Source organism: Amyelois transitella, chromosome 8 (assembly GCF_032362555.1).
Source record: "Amyelois transitella isolate CPQ chromosome 8, ilAmyTran1.1, whole genome shotgun sequence".
Taxonomy (NCBI): Eukaryota; Metazoa; Arthropoda; class Insecta; order Lepidoptera; family Pyralidae; genus Amyelois; species Amyelois transitella.
In genome coordinates this window covers 11,556,708-11,577,638 of record NC_083511.1, presented here as the reverse complement: position 1 = coordinate 11,577,638, position 20,931 = coordinate 11,556,708, and the positions used below count along the sequence as shown (strand labels likewise).

The following is a 20,931-nucleotide window of genomic DNA, read 5'->3' as shown; positions in this document are numbered from 1 at the left end:
TAGGTTACATTCTTAATACAACATTGATATCCGGCCATCTTGTTATTGACCGCTGCGATTCATAACGCCAGACGAGACAAAAACAGGATTATTAAAATGAAACAAAAAACATTGGCCATCACTTTATATTTCGGTAAAAAATTATACTATTGTAAATCTTAACGCTACGGCGGCGGAAAATACGGTCGCGGGGGCGGCGCGGGGATGGGGGGGTAGTAGGGAGGGGGCACCGACACGGGCGGGTGTGCGGGGGGCGGCGGGGGGTAGCGCGGCGCCGCGGGGGGCGGCTCCGAGTACAGCAGCGGCAGGCGCGCCAGCGGGGGCGGGGGCGCGCCGAACGCCGGCATGGGGGGGAACGGCGCCGGCGGGGGGATGCTCGCGTACGGCGGCGGCGCGTAGCCGAACCTGGAAAATTGGCAGCGTCATCAGGAAATTTGCATCTTCCAATTTTCAAAATTGGATAAAAGGTATCACTTATAGTGGCAAATATTAAAATTTTTATTTTCCTCAATAAAATCAACAGTAATTTCCCAGTACCGCTATAGTGTGGTCAAAGTTGACCAAACGGTTCCCGGCACCATTACAAAAAAGTATAGGACCACTCCATCTCTTTCCCACGGATGTTGTAAAAGGCAATTAAGGCTTATAAACTTGGAATTCTTCTTTCAGGCGATGGGTTAGCAACCTGTCACTATTTGAATCTCAATTCTATCACTAAGCCAAACAGCTGAGCGTGGCCTATCAGTCTTTTCAAGACTGGTGACTCTGTCTACCCCGCTAGGGATATATAGACGTGAATATGTATGTAAATTGACTTACCTCGGCGGAGGCTCCAACTTGGGCGGCTCAGGCTTCAAGTCCCCGCCATTTTTGATCGGTGTGACCGCTGGCTTACTTATAGGCGCGACAGGCGATGCGGAAGCGGGCGGTGTACCGGACGGGGGCTTCTGCAAGTTTTTTGGAGCCTTCGAGGGGTTCGCCAGAGGGGGGGAGTCGCCCCCCGACGGTTGCGTTTGTGGCGAGTACAGGTCTAACACCTGGAAATTAATTGGCAAGCTAAAATAACAAATATGTATATAAACGCAAAGGCTCACTTAAAAAAGGCAGACAGAGGCGGGTGTCCCTGCAAACTTCATTTGTTTTATCTACAACCATAACCCTGTTCATAAAAGCGTGGTTTAAAACTACAATCATCTCTCGCTTTTTGCACCAATCTCCCGTGGATGTTGAAGGCAATATAATATTTTAGCGGAATGGAAAAACCAGGATCTAAGCTAATTCAAATCCAAAATTTTTATACATTATTATGGAACATTTCAAACACCACTAAACAATTATCATATATTTTTTGGTTTCACAACATTGGTTGACATGAAATAAAATACTTAAAACTAAGTTTACTGCCACTTCCAAAGCATCAGTGCAGAAGAAGCGGTAAAAAACTGCACTGTAACATCATTTTAGTCATCCCTTATAGTGACAAATTGTCTAATAACCATTATAAATCAATGTACCTGATGGCATATATCTTCCAGCAGCTCCATAGTGATATCTTCAACAAACATGTCCCACCATGCTGTGTGTTTTGGGGTCCGTCCGTTCCAGTCCACCACCTCAAACTTGCTGAGCTTGCCCGCGAGGAACATCAACGCTACAGCTATCACTTCAGGCTCCCATTGTAAACACAGTGTTGTGCATAAACTGAAATGTTATCACGGCTTTGTAAGGCAAAATAAATACATAATTAGAACCAGTCTCGAAAACTAAGACTATGTAACAGTCTCACAAAGACTGAAAGGTCACATTCAATGGACTTAATGCTGTTTGGCATTCTCTAACAGTCTACCAGCTGACCAAACAGAAAACTTTAATTTGGTGGTGCAATAAAGTGCACGTGCTTACTGAAAAATACATACATTACAAACAAAATACGTACAAGATACAATTTTAAAAGAGGAATTAATCTTTAATCTGCCGTCCCTAAATTATATGGCAGGTAAGCTACTTAAAAGGTCGGCAGAAACATAAGATGTGGATGAATACACTTTGTCATGCCTCAAAATAGATATAAAATAATGATTGAAAATTTGTGTCCAAATGACATGTTCTTTGCCAATACGTTGCAAATCTATACAATCATAATGAGAATTAGAGCAGTTATAAGATATGTTGTTCTTCAAATAAGACAGCACACATATGCAAATTAGGTCTTCACAACTGGAAAAGAATGCCAGTGAATGTGGCTGTAGTAAACATCAAGGAATTAGTTTAACAAATCAATTAGATACAGAGTTTCAAGGTGGAAACTAAAACAACTGGACAGAAATTCATCTAGTTTTACTACTAAATTCTTCATATCATGCATGGTTGGTTGGTTACTTGAGAGAGATGTAGTCTCTGCCTACCCCCCCGGAAAAGAGGCGTGATTGATGCGTGATTGTGACGTCAATAAGTGATACCTTGTATCCAATTTTGAAAAAAAATCTATTCTATTTTATTCTGATGTTATGTGGTTACTGATAAAAATGAAAGTTTTAAAATCACCTGTCATTCACAAAAGTCCACGCCATTTGTACCATCTTCTGTAACTTAGCCTTATCTCCTTTCAGGCACTTGGCATATTTCAACAGATACCCATATGGGTGCTCCACCTGCAAATCGAACTTGATCGTTTGGAGCAGAATGCGCTCCAAAGTCATCACTTCTTCTTTGGGATCCTCACCAAAACTCGCAAACTTCTGCTCCGTCAGCAAAGACTTCGCCACTTTGATTATATCTTTACACTTTTTCGGAGTTTCCTCAACTTTTCCCGCCAAAAACAAACAGCAACACGCGGTTATATATCTAGGGAATGTCCTGAACGAGTGGAACATGTAAAACCGATGAAAATAAACAACACCAGTCGCCACTGTATTATAACCTAAGTCCATCTTCGACCCTGTGTCAATAATGAATCTTGCGCCCTCCTTGCGGTAGCGGTTCTCTGTCTCGTTGTTAATTCCATCTCGAAACGACGGCGTGTTCTGTAGATCTTTCTTGTCATAATACCAGTAAGGCATTATTAAAAAACTAACTAAATCATAAAAATATCAATACGCGGTCGCTAACCTCTAACATGAATGAAATGACAGATGGAATTTGTTTGACAAGCATGACAAGATATGACCAAATGTCAGAATGACATTTAGGTATTGTTGTCGATGTGTACAATATTTTGAAGAGGGAAAATTAAAAATCCTATAACGATGCATAATTTAATTAAGTTTAATTCAGAACTTTCAAATAAAAAAATAAACAATTGTTTCAAATGATTTTTTCTTGCCACAGGCCGCAGTGCTAACTACTTTCCCAATAGACCGCTAGATCCTAGTTATTCTTAGCCATCGTAGGAATATGTCATCGTCTTGCATATATATAATATCTGACTAAGATGCAAGATGAAAAGGACATGGTGTCACAATCATTAGCGTATCGACATCATCTCAGATCGGCACATATGCAATTCCCAGTACTCATGTACATTCACTTTTACATATAAATATATTAATCACATGTCTGTCCGTTGTGGAGTAGACAAAGCTTATCTCAAAAAACTCACATGGCTCATTCTGTAATGATGATATCGGGATTGGTACTTATATTCTATAGTATTCCGAATCCTGTGGATGTCTCATTTTTTATTTTTAAGAGTTGGTGTTGGGTCTCAATGTTCTCATTTTTAATTATGTGTTAGCGTTACAAAATACATTCTTATCTAAATTGTGTGTAAATAACATCGCATGCAACGCCTATTTATTTATCTTATCATCAGAGTTGTTGTTATTGATTTCAGTTTTATTACTATTATTGGCATATCACCATCATATCATCTTCATAAGGGGTCTACTTCTATCAGTAAATTATTTAAGATCATGGATTTTCAAAAAGTGGTCTTTCTTACATAAATGCATTCATAAAATGACGCCTCTTCACCGAAGGGGTAGGCAGAGACTTTCAACTTGTTACAATCCCTGCATAATTCTTCACTTCATCCGCATTCATTAATCTTCATGTAAGCTCGTAGGTTCAGAGTAAATACCATCTTAACCCAAATAAAAAAAAATATTTATATATTTACGTAGTTATAAAGAAAATTTTAGAAACGAAAAATAAAAATAGGACTTATTGTTTTAGAACTGTTTGAAAAAAGGTAAACAAGTTATCCAGGATACAATGCCACAAGATTCCCTAATCTATCAAGTAATTTAAAAATACTAGATAGGCAGAGGAACAAAGCATACGGCCCATCCGATGAAATGGTTACTGTTACTAGCCTATATACTACGCACGCGTTGCTAAAACAAACGAAATATTTTTACGCTATATATACATCATGAAATGTTTTCCATAAAATGTGAAACTACAACTGTATTATCGTATAATCAAATACCGATTAGTTTGATAATAGGCGACCCGAAGGAAAGGCCGCGCTTATCTTACTTGCAAATGTGGAGTGGTGGTAACTACATACAATTCATTGCGTCAGTCGTGCTGTCACACTATGGCGCTTCGGACCAGCGCACAGTTGTTCAGGCTTCAAGCCCTGCGCCAGGGAACTAGGGTAGGTCGTTCACATAACCTGTTTTATGATGTAGTTATAGCATTTTAAGTAGTTCAACGCATGTTAAGCTGAAGTTATTGGGTGTTGTTATCTGTGGTAAATAATTTTATATTGTAGGTAGACACTTAGGTATTTCTTATTGATGTTGTATTTGTTGTAAGGATGAAATGAAAAGTGAATTATATAGTGCAGGCGCAACCGATTACGTCCTATTTAGATTTTGTCTTTGAAATAAAAATGATTCGTAACACCATAGTCTGTGATTTATTTTGTTAAATTAAAACATGATTACGGATCGGACATAAAAACGTATTCCTTTTCGAAATTCTAAAGTTAACACGAACATGGACGATAATTTTGATACTCGCAGTTATTTTTTTATGTTTACTTTTTATCTAAAGAATAAGCAAATAATTTAAACTGTAACCGCGATACATTTAATCTCACGTCACTGATAACATTTGTTTACATGTTTTCAGCTACTTTCAACACAAAACATACCGAATGTGGCACAAAATGGTGGTAAAGTTGCCGAATTTCCGGGAGTTAAGGCTCCTTACGTTACCGAGATGAAATTCCTCAATGAAACCAGTTACGATCCCATTCCTATTTATCGAGTGATGGATAACAATGGAGGAATCGTCGATAGCAGAGAGGAACCCAACTTGGATAAGGAAACTTTACTGTATATGTATAAAACTATGATTCAGCTTAGTCAAATGGACAAGATATTATACGAGTCTCAGAGGTATATAATCCATATTACTAAGCATCAAGCATGCATCTGTAGCTATTTATTTCTGCAAAATTAATAGTGGCAATACTGATAAGTATTACACTGCTCAAACAGGATTGATACTTTAAATAAATACATTTTTAAAGTTCTCATGAACCAATCGTAAACATCACTTTTCACCTGCTGACCATTTTCATTTGAAAAGAACCTAGAATTTAACTGTGACGACAACCTCCTTGAACATTTCTTGGGAAACTAAAAATCTTGATCATATGTCTCTTTCAGACAAGGTCGAATTTCCTTCTACATGACCAACTATGGCGAGGAGGGCATACACGTCGGCTGCGCTGCAGCTCTCACTCCTAAAGACATGATATTTGCCCAATACCGAGAAGTTGGAGTGTTGCTTTATCGAGGAATGACTATCACGGAGCTGATCAACCAGTGTTACGGGAATGACGAAGACCCTGGAAGAGGGAGGCAGATGCCAGTTCATTACGGCAGCGCGCAGCATAATATTGTGACGATATCCAGTCCTCTAGGTACGCTTTCTTATCAATGATTAAGAGAACTTCAAACACAAATGATACACTCTGAAAAATAAAAGTCAAACAGGAGCTTTGGTACTAGATCAAGATTAAAATAAATAATTTCGCACAAGAGTAAATGCTAGCCTGCTTGTTAAACTCAAGCAGTTCCTAAATTTTTAAGTGTTTAAATATTCTCGCCTAAGTAACTTTTTTTTTCTTCTTCCAGCAACACAAATGCCGCAAGCAGTCGGAGCAGCATATGCCCTGAAGAGACGACCCGATAACGACAGCTGTGTGATCTGCTTCTTCGGAGAGGGGGCAGCGTCAGAAGGCGACGCTCATGCCGCTTTCAACTTCGCAGCCACCCTCGAGTGCCCTGTTATTTTGTTATGGTAAATTAAATTCTACTTGAACACATATACTTCTTATTCGATCTCTTACGGTGAAGGATAGCGTCTTAGGAAACCTGGTTATTTAGACAAATAAATATGTAATAGCGACCTGATATCGGCTAGGTTTCCTTGCAAAGCTTGCGGATGAGAATCTACTTATCTCTCGTCTGGTTTGCGACCCCCAAACTAGTTACCTTCATAGTAGTCAAACCTTCTCCAAAAGTGAGGACGCAACCAGAACCCGGAGGACAATGATAACCAGACACATAATATGCCTAATTAACTAGACTGAACATACATACATACATATGGTCACGTCTATATCCCTTGCGGGGTAGACAGGGCCAACAGTCTTGAAAGACCAAATGGCCACGTTCAGCTATATGGCTTAACGATAGAATTGAGATTCAACTAGTGACAGGTTGCTGGCCCATCGCCTAAAAAGAATCCCAAGTTTGTAAGCCTATCCCTTAGTCGCCTTTTACGACATCCATGGGAAAGAGATGGAGTGGTCCTATTCTTTTTTGTATTGGTGCCGGGAACCACACGGCATACCTAATAACTAGACTGAAAACTGGCAATTTTTGAAGATAAATACCTATTAATGTTGCAGTAGAAACAACGGCTATGCAATCTCGACCCCAACGAACGAGCAGTACCGAGGAGACGGCATCGCAGCCCGAGGGCCGGCCATGGGGCTCCAAACGATCCGCGTGGACGGCACTGATGCGTTGGCAATGTACAACGCGGTCAGCAAAGCAAGGCGGATGACCATAGATACTAATAAACCTGTACTTATTGAAGCTATGTCTTATAGGTAAGTGTATTGGCGTCTTTCATCCCGGTAGAGTTTTTACCGGGATAGCTCCTATTGGATTTGGAAAAAAATATGTATTCTTTTGTAGATGGCGCTTATTCGCGGGAGAAGCTGCTGATAAAAGCTAGCTACATCTATGAATCGGTAGGGGGTGTTACTAGTTACATACCAAACCCAAAAAAATGTGAGAAATATTTGTTGCAAAATGTCACTTGGGAGGCACAGGTAAATCTTACTATCTTACATGTTTCAGAGTCGGCCATCATTCCACTTCGGATGACAGCAGCGCGTATAGATCCTTAGAAGAAATTCATAAATGGACAAAAGACGACAGTCCTATAACTAAATTCAAGCGTTACATCGAACACAAAGGTACCTGTTATTTTTTGGCTTCTATTTTAATTGTCTAGTCAAAGATTCAAATTTTTATTTGCATAATATATGATGTAAGAGACTATAAGTAATTTGCAAAGCACGTACAAAAAGTATAGGTACTGATCACTTGTCACTTAGGTAACTACTATCGGAAATAATTAAATAACAATGTAAACAAACAAATTAATAACAGATGAATGATAAATCATTTACCTACCGATTTGCCCATAAAATTTGAGGTCAAGCACATTTAGACTTTTGATATAAAATTGTTCATTTGGAAAAAAATGGCGAAAACATAGCATGAAATTAATAAAAAGACGCTGTTTCTAATTCACACACTAAAGAAAAAAGAAAAAATCTGTGAAAAATAATAAAATTATTCGTACTAACAGGCCTTTGGGACGAAGAGACTGATAAAACTTGGACGAAAGAATGTCGTAACTTGGTCGTGAGAACCATGCAAGAAGCCGAGAAGAAGAAGAAGCCACATTGGAAAGAAATGTTGGAGGATGTTTATTACGACATGCCGCCCAGAATTCAGTAAGATATTTGAATCTTTCTTTTCTATTGATGGTATCATTACTTTCCTATTTTAGATAACTGAAATGAAACTAAACTTTTTAATACACAATGAGTTCAAAACAGCTCATACGTAAAAAATGTTTGCAACTCTGATTGTCAGTTGGACCAAGAATTTTTGATCCTCTTTTTGCTTAGAGTTAGTGATTTAATTAATATTTTTTTGTGACTCTGTTCGTTACCTACATAATTTTTGTGTTTCAGAAATCAAATGAAGCAAATGGAGAATCATCTGAAAAAATATGGCGAACATTATCCCTTAGATCAACATAAAAGCGAATAAATTTTAGTAAATTAGAAGAGGATTTAATTTTTTGTTAATGTGTTTTATTGCTAGTTAATAAATGAATTAAGTGTGTAGTACATTTTATCTCTACCTTGAAAATTTTCATCTTAAAAAGGGAAAATGTGACTGACTGGATATAGAATCTTTTATTTATAGCCAAAACAACTAAACAAATTGATTCAATCGTGGAACAAATTTGGGCCATCATTCCACCACACACTTCATGAATGAACAATGCCAAAAAGCTCTAACTTGAGATTTCTCTCGACCTTCGAGGAGTCAGCCAAAGAATAATTATCATATCGGTCACAGTAACAACTTAACAATTTAAGCAGTAAAAATAAAAATACACATGTCGTTTTTGATACTGCCGTTGTAATTTTACCATTTTTTTCTCATTTCTTTTTTTTATTTGTAGTTTTCAGTCAAATTTAAGAATTTAAAAATATATTGTAGGACTGATTGTCATGTCAATGTCATATTACAATAAGTCATAATTATCATGCTTGTTGGGGTTATGTGTTATGTTTATGTCTGAGTGATTACATAGCGACCACATTTTTCTTGATATTTGGAGTTTTACATCAAATATTAATCTGTTATTTTTAGTGATCATTTCAATATGTCCTCCCTAATGATTCGCACAGACGTGACTGCAGTAAAGTTGCACAAAAATTACATTATCGCCGGTTAGTAATCTTCAAAATCTTACCCAAGTTTACTTAATTTTTCACAAGTTTAGCGAATCAATAATTATTCTTTCAGGTATTGGAAGTGACTTGAATGTTTTTAACAAGAATTCCAATAGTTTATTACAAAGATTTCGCTGTTTAAATGGTCAAAAAATATATGGAATTATACCGCTTTTGCAATCGAACAAACTTTTAGTTTACGGGGGTAAACAGTTTGTTGTGGTATTAGAACATGGTGAATTTGTGAGGTTGTTGGATCCTGTAGTCTGTGACGATTGGCTACACTCTGGTATATGGATCAATGATAATGAAATAGCACTGTTGACAGCACACAATGTTGTACAGGTAAGCCCTATTACACAAGTGATTTAATTACATATTACAGGTTACATTATTGTTTTTTTTCTAATTTTAATTGCATCAAAATTCACACGCATCAGCTTAATGAGCTGCTAGTGTGTTTAAAGTATATAATAATAATTTATTGTTTTAATTTTTTTTATTAAGATTAGAGTAAGTTTTTCTTAATACTTTCAGATCTGGGATACACAACTTGCAATATTAAAATCAAAACAAATAAGCACAGACAATTCAATTCTCTACAGTGGAACATTACATAAATTGCAAGATGATATCTTAGTGTTTGCAGGAACTGTATTTTCAGAAGTTATTATACACAGCTGTAAGACTAAAATGCCTTTGCATCACTTAAAAGGCCATAGAGTAAGTTTTGTAGGAATTTTAAAATTTTACTATCTAAGGTTGAAACTTAAAAGTTGTGTCATGTAGTTCCAATTTCATTTTAAGTGTTCTATCTGATATTTTATATTTCAGGGAGTAATATTCTCCATATCCTGTGATTTACAAAATGGTATTATAGTTACAACATCTGACGATAGATCTGTCTGTATATGGGGCATAGACAACAAAAAGTCTTTGGCTAACATTGCACATGATACCATAGAGTTCTGGCGGCAAGCTGAAATTGTGCGTGTCCATGAAATATATGGTCACACAGCTAGAGTTATGAGAAGTTGTATTATTAATGATTTGGTAATTTCTGTTGGGGAAGATTCAGCTATATGTTATTGGAATAATGATGGAAAATTGTTGAAAAAGGTAGCGACACATCAAAATGGTGGTGTTTGGTCAGTAGATGCTGATGATCATCATTTAGTAACTGGTGGAGGGGATGGAAGTGTAATTCTTCATCCCTTGACCTCAGCAACAGATCAAGGAAAGAGTGTTGTATTGAATATAGATAGGATACCTAAGAAAACAATCTTCACTGCTAGAAGAAATATTGCAATTTTAAATGATACAGATGAACTAATTTTTTATAATGTTATAAAAGAAAACAAAGCTGTTTATAAATTAAAACATGATTCTACTTATAAACTTCTTAGTTTATCATCATGTAAACAAATGATAGCAGTTACTGATATGAACGGAAATTTAGATGTTTTTGTAGAAACCTGTAAAGAAGACGCGACATTAATTAATATTGTAAATTTAAAACTAGATCTCTGTAAAGTTCTATCCTTGCATTGGGCTGGTAACCGGCATCTAGTTTTAGGTTGTGAAGAAGGATTAATTAAAGTCATAGCATATTCAGCAAATAAAGTAGAAGATTTTGCAAATTTTACTCTGCCAAGTTGTAAGGAAAGATGGCTGACTGCAGCTAACATTGATTCCACAAATGCTATCATTATAGTTGGAGATAGATGTGGCAATATCCATGTTTATAAAAGAGGAATCAAAACTCCATTGAAGAGTTTTAGTAAGGTCCATGGAAGATATGGTCCTACATCAATTGTGATGAAGAAAAATGGTTTTGTGAGTACCGGACGAGATGGAACTGTTAAGTTTTTCGATTTAAATGTTCAAGATGTGAGTAACGCTAAATACATGAGCAGTAAAGATATGGAGTTCCATTGGGTAGAAAAATTTATAGATAAGAATGAAAAAATGATTTGTGGCTTCCAAGAAAGAATTTTTGTTGTTTATGATTTGAAAAGTGATAGTAAGTTAGTAGAAGCGGCATGCGGAGGCGGCCATAGGTCATGGGATGTCGTCAGATATATAGAAAGAGTAAACGATAATTATGAGGAATGCATAAAATTTATGTATGTCAAGAATTCAGATATTCATCTTCATACATTTTATTTGAGCAAAATTATTTCAACTAACATCGTAAATGGATCCCATTACAAAGAAATAAATTGTTTGAAAAGTTTAATAATAGATGGTTCCACTTTCTTCATATCTGGTGGTGAAGACACTACACTGAGGATATCTTTGAAGATTGGTTTAGATTTACAAGACAAAATAATTTTCAAACATTTATCAAATGTAAGAACATTAAAAACAAAACAATTAGATGAAAACAAATATATCTTAGTATCCGCTGGCGGCAGGGCCCAAATTTGTGTGAAATTATTAAATTTCTATACAGAAAATGAGGAATTGGTTGTTAAATCACAAGATTTGATAGACTTCATGATAAAAGGTCCGGAAAAGGAGAGAAAAGGGAAGCAGTCATGGAAAAACTGTACCATAGACTTCGATCCAGAGACAAGAATTATGGCCATAGACTTATTTCAAATTGATGATTACAATTTCATTATTTTTGCTGGTTGTTCTGATGCAGTTCTTAGAATTTTCAAACTTAATATAAATGTTGTAGATTTTAAATTAATCACAGAAGTGAAACATCACAAGACTTGTATATTGAAAACCCATTATTTAAAATTTGTTGATAAAGATTTATTAGTAACTGCTTCAACAAGAGGTGAAGTAATATTTTGGGAAATAAAAGATGATGAAATTAATATAGAACCAATTTTCACGACACATACAAATAAATCTGGAATCAACAGTTTTGACATAGCAATTATATCAGATAAACATGTTTTATTTGCTAGTGGAGGGGATGACAATGTTATACATTTAAATCTTTTAGAATATACTGAGGAACATAAATTTAAAGTTCTTGATAAATGGTCTACTGATAAGTACCATTGTTCTCAAGTAACTGGACTCGTATTAAAAGAAGATATATTATTATGTACCTCGATAGATCAAAGAGTGACCATGTGCAAATGGTCTTTTAGTGATCACAAAATAAAATGCGATTTTTTATTGCAAAACTATAGCGATGTTTCTGACATACAAGGGTTAGATCTGGTTGATTTTTCTAGGTAAGATTTCAGCAATTTGTATTATTTATAAATTGTTTCATCATGTTGTGAGATAGTCCGATAGCATTCACAGATTTTGGCACACAAATACGTAATCCACATTTAGTTTTCACATTTTAATACTACTTTTCATGTTTTATAAAAGGCAGTTTAATATGTAGGTACGAGTACCACTTTTCACGTTATAAAAAAATAGTTTTTGTGCATTTTGTAATGTATTATAAAGCCAAACAGCTGAATGTGGCCTATCAGACTTTGAAAACTGTTGCCTCTGTCTACCCCGCAAGGGATATAGACGTGACTATATGTATGTATGTGGCGTACGATTTCCACAAAAAGTGCTATTTATTTAGTAAAAAGTAATTTTAGAAAGGATCTTATTTTTTTTTTAAATATATAGTTCTTTGTTCTATAAATAGTATTTTTTTTTTCTATTTCAGCAATAAAGCCACTATCTGCGTGTACGGCAAAGGAATGGAAATCATAGAATTACCATTCCCCGGCTGAAAAATGCTTGTGACCAAACTATTGAGGCCGATTGCGCACGCGCGTATAGCTGACGTACAAGTAAGTGTGTTTTATCGTTACCATTGTGTCTTTTGTGGATGTGGATGAAGCGAAGGTAGTATGCAGAGATCGTGGCAAGTGGAAAGAGGTAGTCTCTGCCTACCCCTCCGGGAAAGAGGCGTGATTTTATGTATGTATGTATGTCTTTTGTGTGCCGTGTGGTTCCTGGCACCAATAAAAAAAGAATAGGACCATTCCATCTAATTGCCATGTATGTCGTTAAAGGCGACTAAGGGATAGACTTAAAAACTTGGGATCCTTATTTAAGGCGGTGGGCTAACAACCTGTCACTGTTTGAATCTCAATTCTATCATAAAGCCTTACAGCTAAACATGGCCTATCAGTCTTTTCAAGACTGTTGGCTCTGTCTATCCCGCAAGGGATATAGACGTGATTATTTGTATGTATCATATCTTTTATCATTATCATGTGAAGTATATTTGTTAGGGTGTGTCATGTTTCGTTTATCGTTCAGCTTGTACAGTCAGCTATATATTTTTTATATACATACATACATACATATGGTCACGTCTATATCCCTTGCAGGGTAGACAGAGCCAACAGTCTTGAAAAGACTGAATGGCCACGTTCAGCTATTTGGCTTAATGATAGAATTGAGTTTCAACTAGTGACAGGTTGCTAGCCCATCGCCTAAAATAGAATCCCAACTTTGTCAGCCTATCCCTTAGTCGCCTTTTACGACATCCATGGGAAAGAGATGGAGTGATCCTATTCTTTTTTGTATTGGTGCCGGGAACCACACACACATTTTTTATATAATAATAAATATATACGGGACAAATTACACAGATTGAGTTAGCCTCGAAGTAAGTTTGAGACTTGTGTTACGAGATACTAACTCAATGATAATATATTTTTTATGTGTGGTAAGTTACTTAATAGTAAGTTTTTTCGGGGAATGGAGTAAACCTGATTCGTCGCTAGCGAAAGTCAGAAATTAAAATCTATATATAGACACGTCTGTCTGTATGTTGTCTTGAAAAGACTGAAATGCCACGTTCAACTGGTAATAAAAATTCATGACGGAATTGAAATTTAATTAGGGACGTTGCTAGTCCATCGCCTACAAGAGGAATTACAAGTTTATAAACCTACCCCTTGGTCGCCTTTTACGACATCCATGGGAAAGTGGTACACGGAACATATTTAAAGTCCATAAATAAAAATAGTTTTCTTCAATTAGAAGTACCTAATACAATTATTTTTTAAATCTAATGCCGCTCCCAAAGCGCAAGTATACAAGAAGTGGCGGAACAAACTAAACTGCATCATTTTCATCAAAAGTCAATTTACAAATTGATGATTTATCTTCAGATTTATTTTGAAAATTTGATCAAATCTCTTTAACTGATTTCATTGGTTCTGTCTACCCCGTAAGAGATTAAAATGTGTATATATATATTTCGAATTAAAAACATAAACATCCTCCGTAAATCTAGCTGGTGTATAAACAAGAAAATGTAGTTATGTGATTTTATGTATGTATGTATACTTTTGACATCGTCATCTTTAGCTCAGCCGCTCAAACCATTCATTTGTCAGATTAGATATGGTTTATATCTTTACAAGCACTACAGAACAGGTAAACATACTTAAGATTAACTCATTACCGCTTTGAATTATTCAGAAATAAGAAACAGTGATTGGTAGACGTAGACCTACGACGCAAGTAGAGTGTGTTAAAATCTTTTTGACTAAGATAAATACTAAATATATCATAATAAAATGTAAGTTATCGACATATGTATTTTTGACAAATTTAACGTTTATTTTGATATATGTAATCAAATTTTTAAGATACGTCAAATAGATTTATATAGATATAGAGAAGAAGTATCCTTGTATATTTTAATAGACTATCTAGCATATTTTAATATGTATTATTATTTTACATTTGATATCTATCCTTTATTATATTATCTTGTATATTTTAATAGACTATTAATTATTTATTAATAGACCATCTATTTCAATACATACAAGTATACTTCTTCCTCCTGGATTTAGTTCCAGTAGCATGCTCACCTCTCTGGAGAGGAGCTCGGGGTATGTCTTTGACCATGGATCCTGGATTGGGTGAGTCAGGTTTTTACACGAAACGACCAAACCTAACCTAACCCGAATTGGATCCATGGTTTCACACCCAGTTGCCTGAATGTGCAGGTTTCCTCACGATATTTTCCCTCACCGTAAGAGCTAGTTAGTATTCAAACTAATGTACATAACTTTGAAAATAGTCATTAGTACACGGCCGAGGTGGGATTTGAACCTGTGCCTTTATGCGCATCACGCATTTTAACCGGGCACCTTACAAATTCAACCACTGACGCTTTACTACATACAAATATACACTGTTACTAACTAAAAAGTGCCGGTTCCCGGCACGAATACAAAAAAGAATGGGACCACTCCATCTCTTTAACATGGATGTCGTAAAAGGCGACTAAGGGATAGGCTTACATACTTGTGATTCTTTTTTAGGCGATGGGCTAGCAACCTGTCACTATTTGAATCTCAATTCTATCTTAAAGCCAAATAGCTGAACGTGGCCTATCAGTCTTTACAAGACTGTTGGCTCTGTCTACCCCGCAAGGGATATAGACGTGACTGTATGTATGTATGTACTAACTAAACTTACTAAGACCAACATTGTAACCATATTCGAGGAATAAATGATTATGATTATGATTAAAATTGTTTATGTTGACGTCATTAAGCTATACCTTGTAACCAGCTACCCGCAGCAGACACGCGCGACGCCGTTAATATCGCGCGAACAACTATCGCTGTTTCGCTTCTTTATTATGACATGAAACGGGAAGGCGACAGTTTCTCGATTTTTATAAATAAATCTTAATTTTATTTCTAGTTACTACTTACATTATAAGTGAATAGATTAAACATTTTTTGTTGTACCTCGTGGTCTGTGGAGTGTTGTTCATTAATCTAATTAATTGTTTAATAATATTCTTTTTTTGATTCGTTAAAAAAATCTAGATTCTTTTGACAGTTACTTGTTAATTATTTTCGGTCTGTGAACACGGCATAAAGTTAACTGTTTATTTTATAATGTTGTTGAATATACATCATACATACATATGGTCACGTCTATATCCCTTGCGTTCAGCTATTTGTCTTAGGTAATGATAGAATTGACATTCAAATAGTGACAGGTTGCGAACCCATCGCCTAAAAAATAATCCCAAGTTTGTAAACCTATCCCTTAGTCGCCTTTTACGACATCCACGGGAAAGAGATGGAGTGGTCCTATTCTTTTTTTGTTTTGGTTCCGGGAACCACAAGGCACACAATTTACATATTTAGAGAGTATATTATAAAGCTTAGCTGTAATATCTTTACAAGACTATAGGCTCTACCCCGCAAGGATTATAGACGTGTTTATATGTATGTATGTATATGTATATTATAAAGCCCACAATTCGCGTACAGATGACGCCAAAACTAGAGATGGTGGTAGAAGCTGTGACCCTGGGCGAAGGCCCTCACTGGTCCCGGGAAGAACAGGCTTTGTACTTCGTGAGCACATATGATCACACCATACACAGATACCACCCAGCCGCTGGCACCCACGGCAGGAGTAAGATGAGTCAGTATACTGTGATCACTACATAGTATAAAACAAAGTCGCTGTTTTAGTCTGTTTGTCTGTATGCTCAAATCTTTAAAATTACGCAACGGATTTTGATGCGGTTTTTTGTAACAGGTAGAGTGATTCAAGAGGAAGGTTTTTATGTATAATAATAACATTTATAATTTTGCACCCGTGCGAAGCCGGGGCGGGTCGCTAGTAATTAATAAAGTGTAGTTTGTTCCGCCGCTTCTTCTACACGTGCGCTTTGGAAGCGGTAGTAGTTATAATTAGATTAAAGTTATGTGACGTCAATAAGTGATACCTTGTATCTAATTTTGATAATAAATCTATTCTATTCTAATCTATACTTATATTGTAAACCTGAAGAGTTTGTTTGTTTAAACGCGCTTATCTCAGGAACTAATGGTTCCAATTGAAAAATTATTTTTGCGTCGAATAGACCATTTATCGGGGAAGGCTTTATGTTATATAAACATTACGCTGCAACTATTAGGAGCGAATAAATAATGGAAAATGTGAAAAAACAACGGGGTAAATTATTCATCCTTGAAGGCTTCAATGATGCCCAAAATAACTAATCCACGCGGACGAAGTCGCGGGCACAGCTACGAGTAGTTCGGAATAATGTGTAACAATGAAAAAGGGGATTTAGGTGTAGGTTTATAAAATTGGGATTACCTTTTAGGCGATGGGCTAGCAACCTATTACTATTTGAATCTCAATTACATACCGTACCGCTGAACGTGGCCTTTCAGTCTTTTCAAGTCTGTTGGCTATGTCCGTCTCAGAATGTGCGATAATGTGCATATTTCCTTAGTCACCTTTTACTACTACCTTTTACTTAGTTTTGAAAAGATTGTTAGGCCAGGTTTAGCTGTTTAGCATGATTCATTATGGAATTTGAGATTTAAATATCCACGGCATGGAGATGGAATGATCCTATTGTTTTTTTTTTATTGGTACCGGGAACCACACGGCACTTTTATTGTTTATTTTATTTATTATTTTTATTTTATTTTATTTTATACATATATAAGATTTAAATAAATAAATATACTTATTAACATAAAAACTTGATAATATCTGCAGGTGGTAGAACCGCCTTCATAATACCAATCGAAGGCAGGCCCCACCACTTCGCAGTGGGGGTGGAACGTCAGATCCTGGAGGTGGAATGGGACGGTGGGGATGGGACGGCGGTGATCGTGAACACTGTTGCGGAGGTAGACGGTGACATACCGACAAACAGACTGAACGATGCTAAGGCTGACCCCAGGGGCAGGTTGTTTGTTGGTAAGTAATTTGTTTTTTTGACTCATATATGCCGTGCCGTGTGGTTCCCGGCACCAATACAAAAAAGAACCAATACAAAACAGTCTATCTCTTTCCCATGGATGTCGTAAAAGTGCGACTAAGGGATAGGCTTACAAACTTGAGATTCTTTTTTTAGGCGATGGGCTTGCAACCTGTCACTATTTGAATCTCAATTCTATCATTAAGCCAAATAGCTGAACGTGGCCTGTTAGTCTTTTCAAGACTGTTGGCTCTGTCTGCCCCGTAAGGGATAAATACGTGATCATAATATATGTATGTATGTATTATTAGACATATACTTAGACACTTATAATCAAGCCTCTTTTCTGAAGGGGTAGACACATCTTTAAATTGCCACGATCCGTGCATATTATCTTTTACATTTTAGAATAGGGCCACTCCATCTCTTTCTTATCGTTTCTTTTGCCCTGACGCCTTGGAAACGGCAGTAAACTTAGTTTTTAAGTAATTTATTAGACGTCAACCAATGTTGTGAAACCAAAAGGTATGACAATTATTAAGTGAATAGAATAGAATAGATTTATTTTCAAAATAGGATACAAAGTATCACTTATTGACGTCACATAACTTAAATCTAATTATAACTACTACCGCTTCCAAAGCGCATGTGTAGAAGAAGCGGCGGAACAAACTACACTGCAGCATTTTCATCGGACGTCAATTTACAAATATAGATCTCTTAAATCTAAATCGTGGACGAATGCACATTCTACAAATTATGTCAATACGTAGTGATATGAAGTGTCCAATAATAGGTAAAGAAAAAAAATTGAGTTTGAATTTAAAAGTGATTAAGGGATAGGCTTATAAACTTGGGATTCTCCTTTTGGGCAACGGGATAGTAACCTGTCAATATTTTTAATCTCAATTAAATCATTAAGCCAAACAGCTGAACGTGGCCTGTTAGTCTTTTCAAGACTGTTGGCTCTGTCTACCCCGTGATGGGATATAGACGTGATTATATGTATGTATGTAAAAATGGAAACCGAAAAAACTGACAATAGATATGAGTTTACTCAGCGCCATCTGCTAATCTATTCTCTTTTTAAAAAATTCTATCCATAATTTAAAAGTTACCTCTAAGTTTGACGGCCTCTGTGGCGCAGCGGTAGTACGCTTGTCTGTGACACCGGAGGTCCCGGGTTCGAATCCTGGCCAGGGCATGATGAGGAAAGAACATTCTCTGATTGACCTGGGTCTTGGATGTTTATCTATATAAGTATTTATTATAAAATATATCATCGTTGAGTTAGTATCTCGTAACACAAGTCTCTAACTTACTAAGAGGTTAACTCAATACAATAATTTGTCCTTTATATATTTATATATATTATTTATTACCTGTAAGCGATCGCCTTTATTGATAAGGTGGCCAATTGCTGTAATGTTTTTAGCATAGATGGGAATTTGCTGTTATTTCTTATGGTCCAATAAAGACTTCTTGTACCTATGTTTCAGGTACGATGGGCGAGGAGTATGCTCCTGGCAAGTTTCACCTGAGCCGTGGCAGCCTGTATTTGATAAACAGCGATGGTTCGCAGCGTAAACTCGAAACAAACATACACATATCTAACGGTTTATGTTGGGATGTCCGCAATAAGGCGTTCTACTACGCGGACTCGTTTGAATACGCTATAAGGAGATATGATTATGATATTGAGACTGGGAATATAGGTGAGTAGTACATAAATGACTGAGTTAATTACATACATACATGCATACATACAATCACGTCTATATCCCTTGCGGGGTAGACAGAGCCAACAGTCTTTAAAAAGACTGATAGGCCACGTTCAGCTGTTCGGCTTAATGATAGAATTCAGATTCAAATAGCGACAGGTTGCTAGCCCATCGCATAAAAAAAAGAACCCCAAGTTATGTAAGACTATCCCTTAGTCGCCTTCTACGACTAAGCAACAACGCCTTTTTTACATTTACATACATACATATGGTCACGTCTATATCCTTGCGGGGTGGACAGAGCCAACGGTCTTAAAAAAAGTCTGATAAGCCACGTTCAGCTGTTCGGCTTAATGATAGAATTGAGTTCAATTAGTGACGGGTTGCTAGCCCATCGCATAAAAAAGAACCCCAAGTTTGGTCTTTAGTCGCCTTCTACGACAAAGCAACAACCCCTTTTTTAAAAGATACTAATTTCTATTTCAGCTAATCCGAAACTGATATTCGTGTTCAAAGACCACGGACTGGAGGGCATCCCGGACGGCATGACCATAGACACGGAGGGCAATCTGTGGGTCGCCAACTTTGATAATAGCCTCGTAAGTATATATATATATATATATATTTATTTACCATAAACAATTTAGTATTAATTTGATGAACAACTAAATTTTTCTTTAATAAGTTTTTCGTGCCGTGTGGAAAGAATAGGGCCACTCCATCTCTTTCCCATGGATGTCGTAAAAAGCGACTAAGGGATAGGATAATAAACTTGAGATTACTCTTGTAGGCGATAAGCAAGTAATCTGTCAGTATTTGAATCTCAATTCCATTATAAAGCCTTGCAGCTGTACGTGGCATTTCGGTCTTTTCAAGACTGTCGGCTCTGTCTGTCCCGCAAGGGATATAAACGTGATCATATTTATGTATTTACAGATATTGAAAATAGATCCTCATAACGGGGCTCTCCTCGACAAAATCAAGATGCCAGCTCTCCAAGTTACCTCGTGCGCCTTCGGAGGCCCCGCCCTGCGAGATCTGTTGGTGACGACCGCGCGCGTGGACCGCGGAGCCCCGCAGCCGCCGCCGGCCGGGTGCACCTTCAAGTTGTCTGGGTTGGGGGTGAAAGGGGGTGAAAGTTTTAATGTTAGGTTGGATTAAACTTGTTGATTTTATGATGTTTGTTTTTTTTATTAATTTCACCTGTTTGTTATTGTTATATATAAAATTGTAGGGTCGCAATGTTCGTTCCCGTACTACTCAAGACCGGTTCGCATGAAATTTCTCATGAAATGAGTAGGTCTGAGAATCGGCCAACATCTGTTAGTGATAAGGGTTGTCCACCCTTATTTTTTTTTAATTTGAAATGCCTATACAATTATTTCTATCGTCTATGGAATGCTCTCCCTGTCGAAGCCCAGACTATTGTTAGTTTCAAAAATCTCGTTAGGTCTCATTGTCTTTCTACTTTTCGGTAAAGGGTACTCTCTACTACTTTACTTTCG

General features: G+C 36.6%; 3 protein-coding genes across 4 annotated transcripts; 2 read left to right on the top strand and 1 right to left on the bottom strand.

Moving 5' to 3' along the window:
* Positions 1 to 111: 111 nt before the first annotated feature.
* On the bottom strand, positions 112 to 3,142 carry LOC106134083 (cyclin-K). The gene is made up of 4 exons (XM_013334039.2): positions 2,545 to 3,142; positions 1,515 to 1,701; positions 820 to 1,037; positions 112 to 405 (listed from the first exon to the last, which is right to left on the bottom strand). The coding sequence occupies exons 1-4, from the start codon at positions 3,057 to 3,059 to the stop codon at positions 165 to 167; spliced, it is 1,161 nt and encodes a 386-aa protein (XP_013189493.2). The 5' UTR covers positions 3,060 to 3,142; the 3' UTR covers positions 112 to 164.
* Positions 3,143 to 4,448: 1,306 nt separating this feature from the next.
* LOC106134090 (2-oxoisovalerate dehydrogenase subunit alpha, mitochondrial) lies at positions 4,449 to 8,395 on the top strand. The gene is made up of 8 exons (XM_013334048.2): positions 4,449 to 4,600; positions 5,080 to 5,348; positions 5,622 to 5,878; positions 6,093 to 6,258; positions 6,872 to 7,075; positions 7,329 to 7,447; positions 7,846 to 7,993; positions 8,237 to 8,395. Exons 1-8 carry the CDS (start codon positions 4,541 to 4,543, stop codon positions 8,313 to 8,315), a joined length of 1,302 nt encoding a protein of 433 aa, XP_013189502.1. The 5' UTR covers positions 4,449 to 4,540; the 3' UTR covers positions 8,316 to 8,395.
* Positions 8,396 to 8,845: 450 nt separating this feature from the next.
* On the top strand, positions 8,846 to 20,601 carry LOC106134111 (regucalcin-like). Of its 2 annotated transcripts, none has more exons than XR_009656970.1 (6): positions 8,846 to 9,007; positions 9,084 to 9,355; positions 9,548 to 9,733; positions 9,845 to 12,210; positions 12,651 to 12,777; positions 17,501 to 17,636. XR_009656970.1 is itself a non-coding variant. In XM_013334081.2 (6 exons), the coding sequence occupies exons 2-6, from the start codon at positions 16,249 to 16,251 to the stop codon at positions 20,585 to 20,587; spliced, it is 915 nt and encodes a 304-aa protein (XP_013189535.1). In that variant the 5' UTR covers positions 14,367 to 14,525; the 3' UTR covers positions 20,588 to 20,601. The 2 variants fall into 2 exon arrangements, 1 of the variants encoding a protein (XP_013189535.1); XM_013334081.2 differs by lacking the exons at positions 8,846 to 9,007; positions 9,084 to 9,355; positions 9,548 to 9,733; positions 9,845 to 12,210; positions 12,651 to 12,777 and adding exons at positions 14,367 to 14,525; positions 16,249 to 16,405; positions 19,205 to 19,420; positions 19,913 to 20,025; positions 20,363 to 20,601 and having other exon boundaries at positions 17,501 to 17,704.
* The last annotated feature ends 330 nt before the right edge of the window (positions 20,602 to 20,931 follow it).

Excerpts from the sequence above, each read along its gene's own strand:
- LOC106134083 (XM_013334039.2), bottom strand. The coding sequence starts at position 3,059 with ATGCCTTACTGGTATTATGACAAGAAAGATCTACAGAACACGCCGTCG. Across the intron at positions 1,038-1,514 it reads TGGAAGATATATGCCATCAG|GTGTTAGACCTGTACTCGCC; the intron begins GTACATTGATTT and ends ATTAATTTCCAG. Across the intron at positions 406-819 it reads AAGTTGGAGCCTCCGCCGAG|GTTCGGCTACGCGCCGCCGC; the intron begins GTAAGTCAATTT and ends CCAATTTTCCAG.
- LOC106134090 (XM_013334048.2), top strand. The coding sequence starts at position 4,541 with ATGGCGCTTCGGACCAGCGCACAGTTGTTCAGGCTTCAAGCCCTGCGC. Across the intron at positions 5,349-5,621 it reads ATATTATACGAGTCTCAGAG|ACAAGGTCGAATTTCCTTCT; the intron begins GTATATAATCCA and ends TGTCTCTTTCAG. Across the intron at positions 7,076-7,328 it reads ATTGAAGCTATGTCTTATAG|AGTCGGCCATCATTCCACTT; the intron begins GTAAGTGTATTG and ends TACATGTTTCAG.
- LOC106134111 (XM_013334081.2), top strand. The coding sequence starts at position 16,249 with ATGACGCCAAAACTAGAGATGGTGGTAGAAGCTGTGACCCTGGGCGAA. Across the intron at positions 16,406-17,500 it reads CCACGGCAGGAGTAAGATGA|GTGGTAGAACCGCCTTCATA; the intron begins GTCAGTATACTG and ends TAATATCTGCAG. Across the intron at positions 20,026-20,362 it reads CCAACTTTGATAATAGCCTC|ATATTGAAAATAGATCCTCA; the intron begins GTAAGTATATAT and ends ATGTATTTACAG.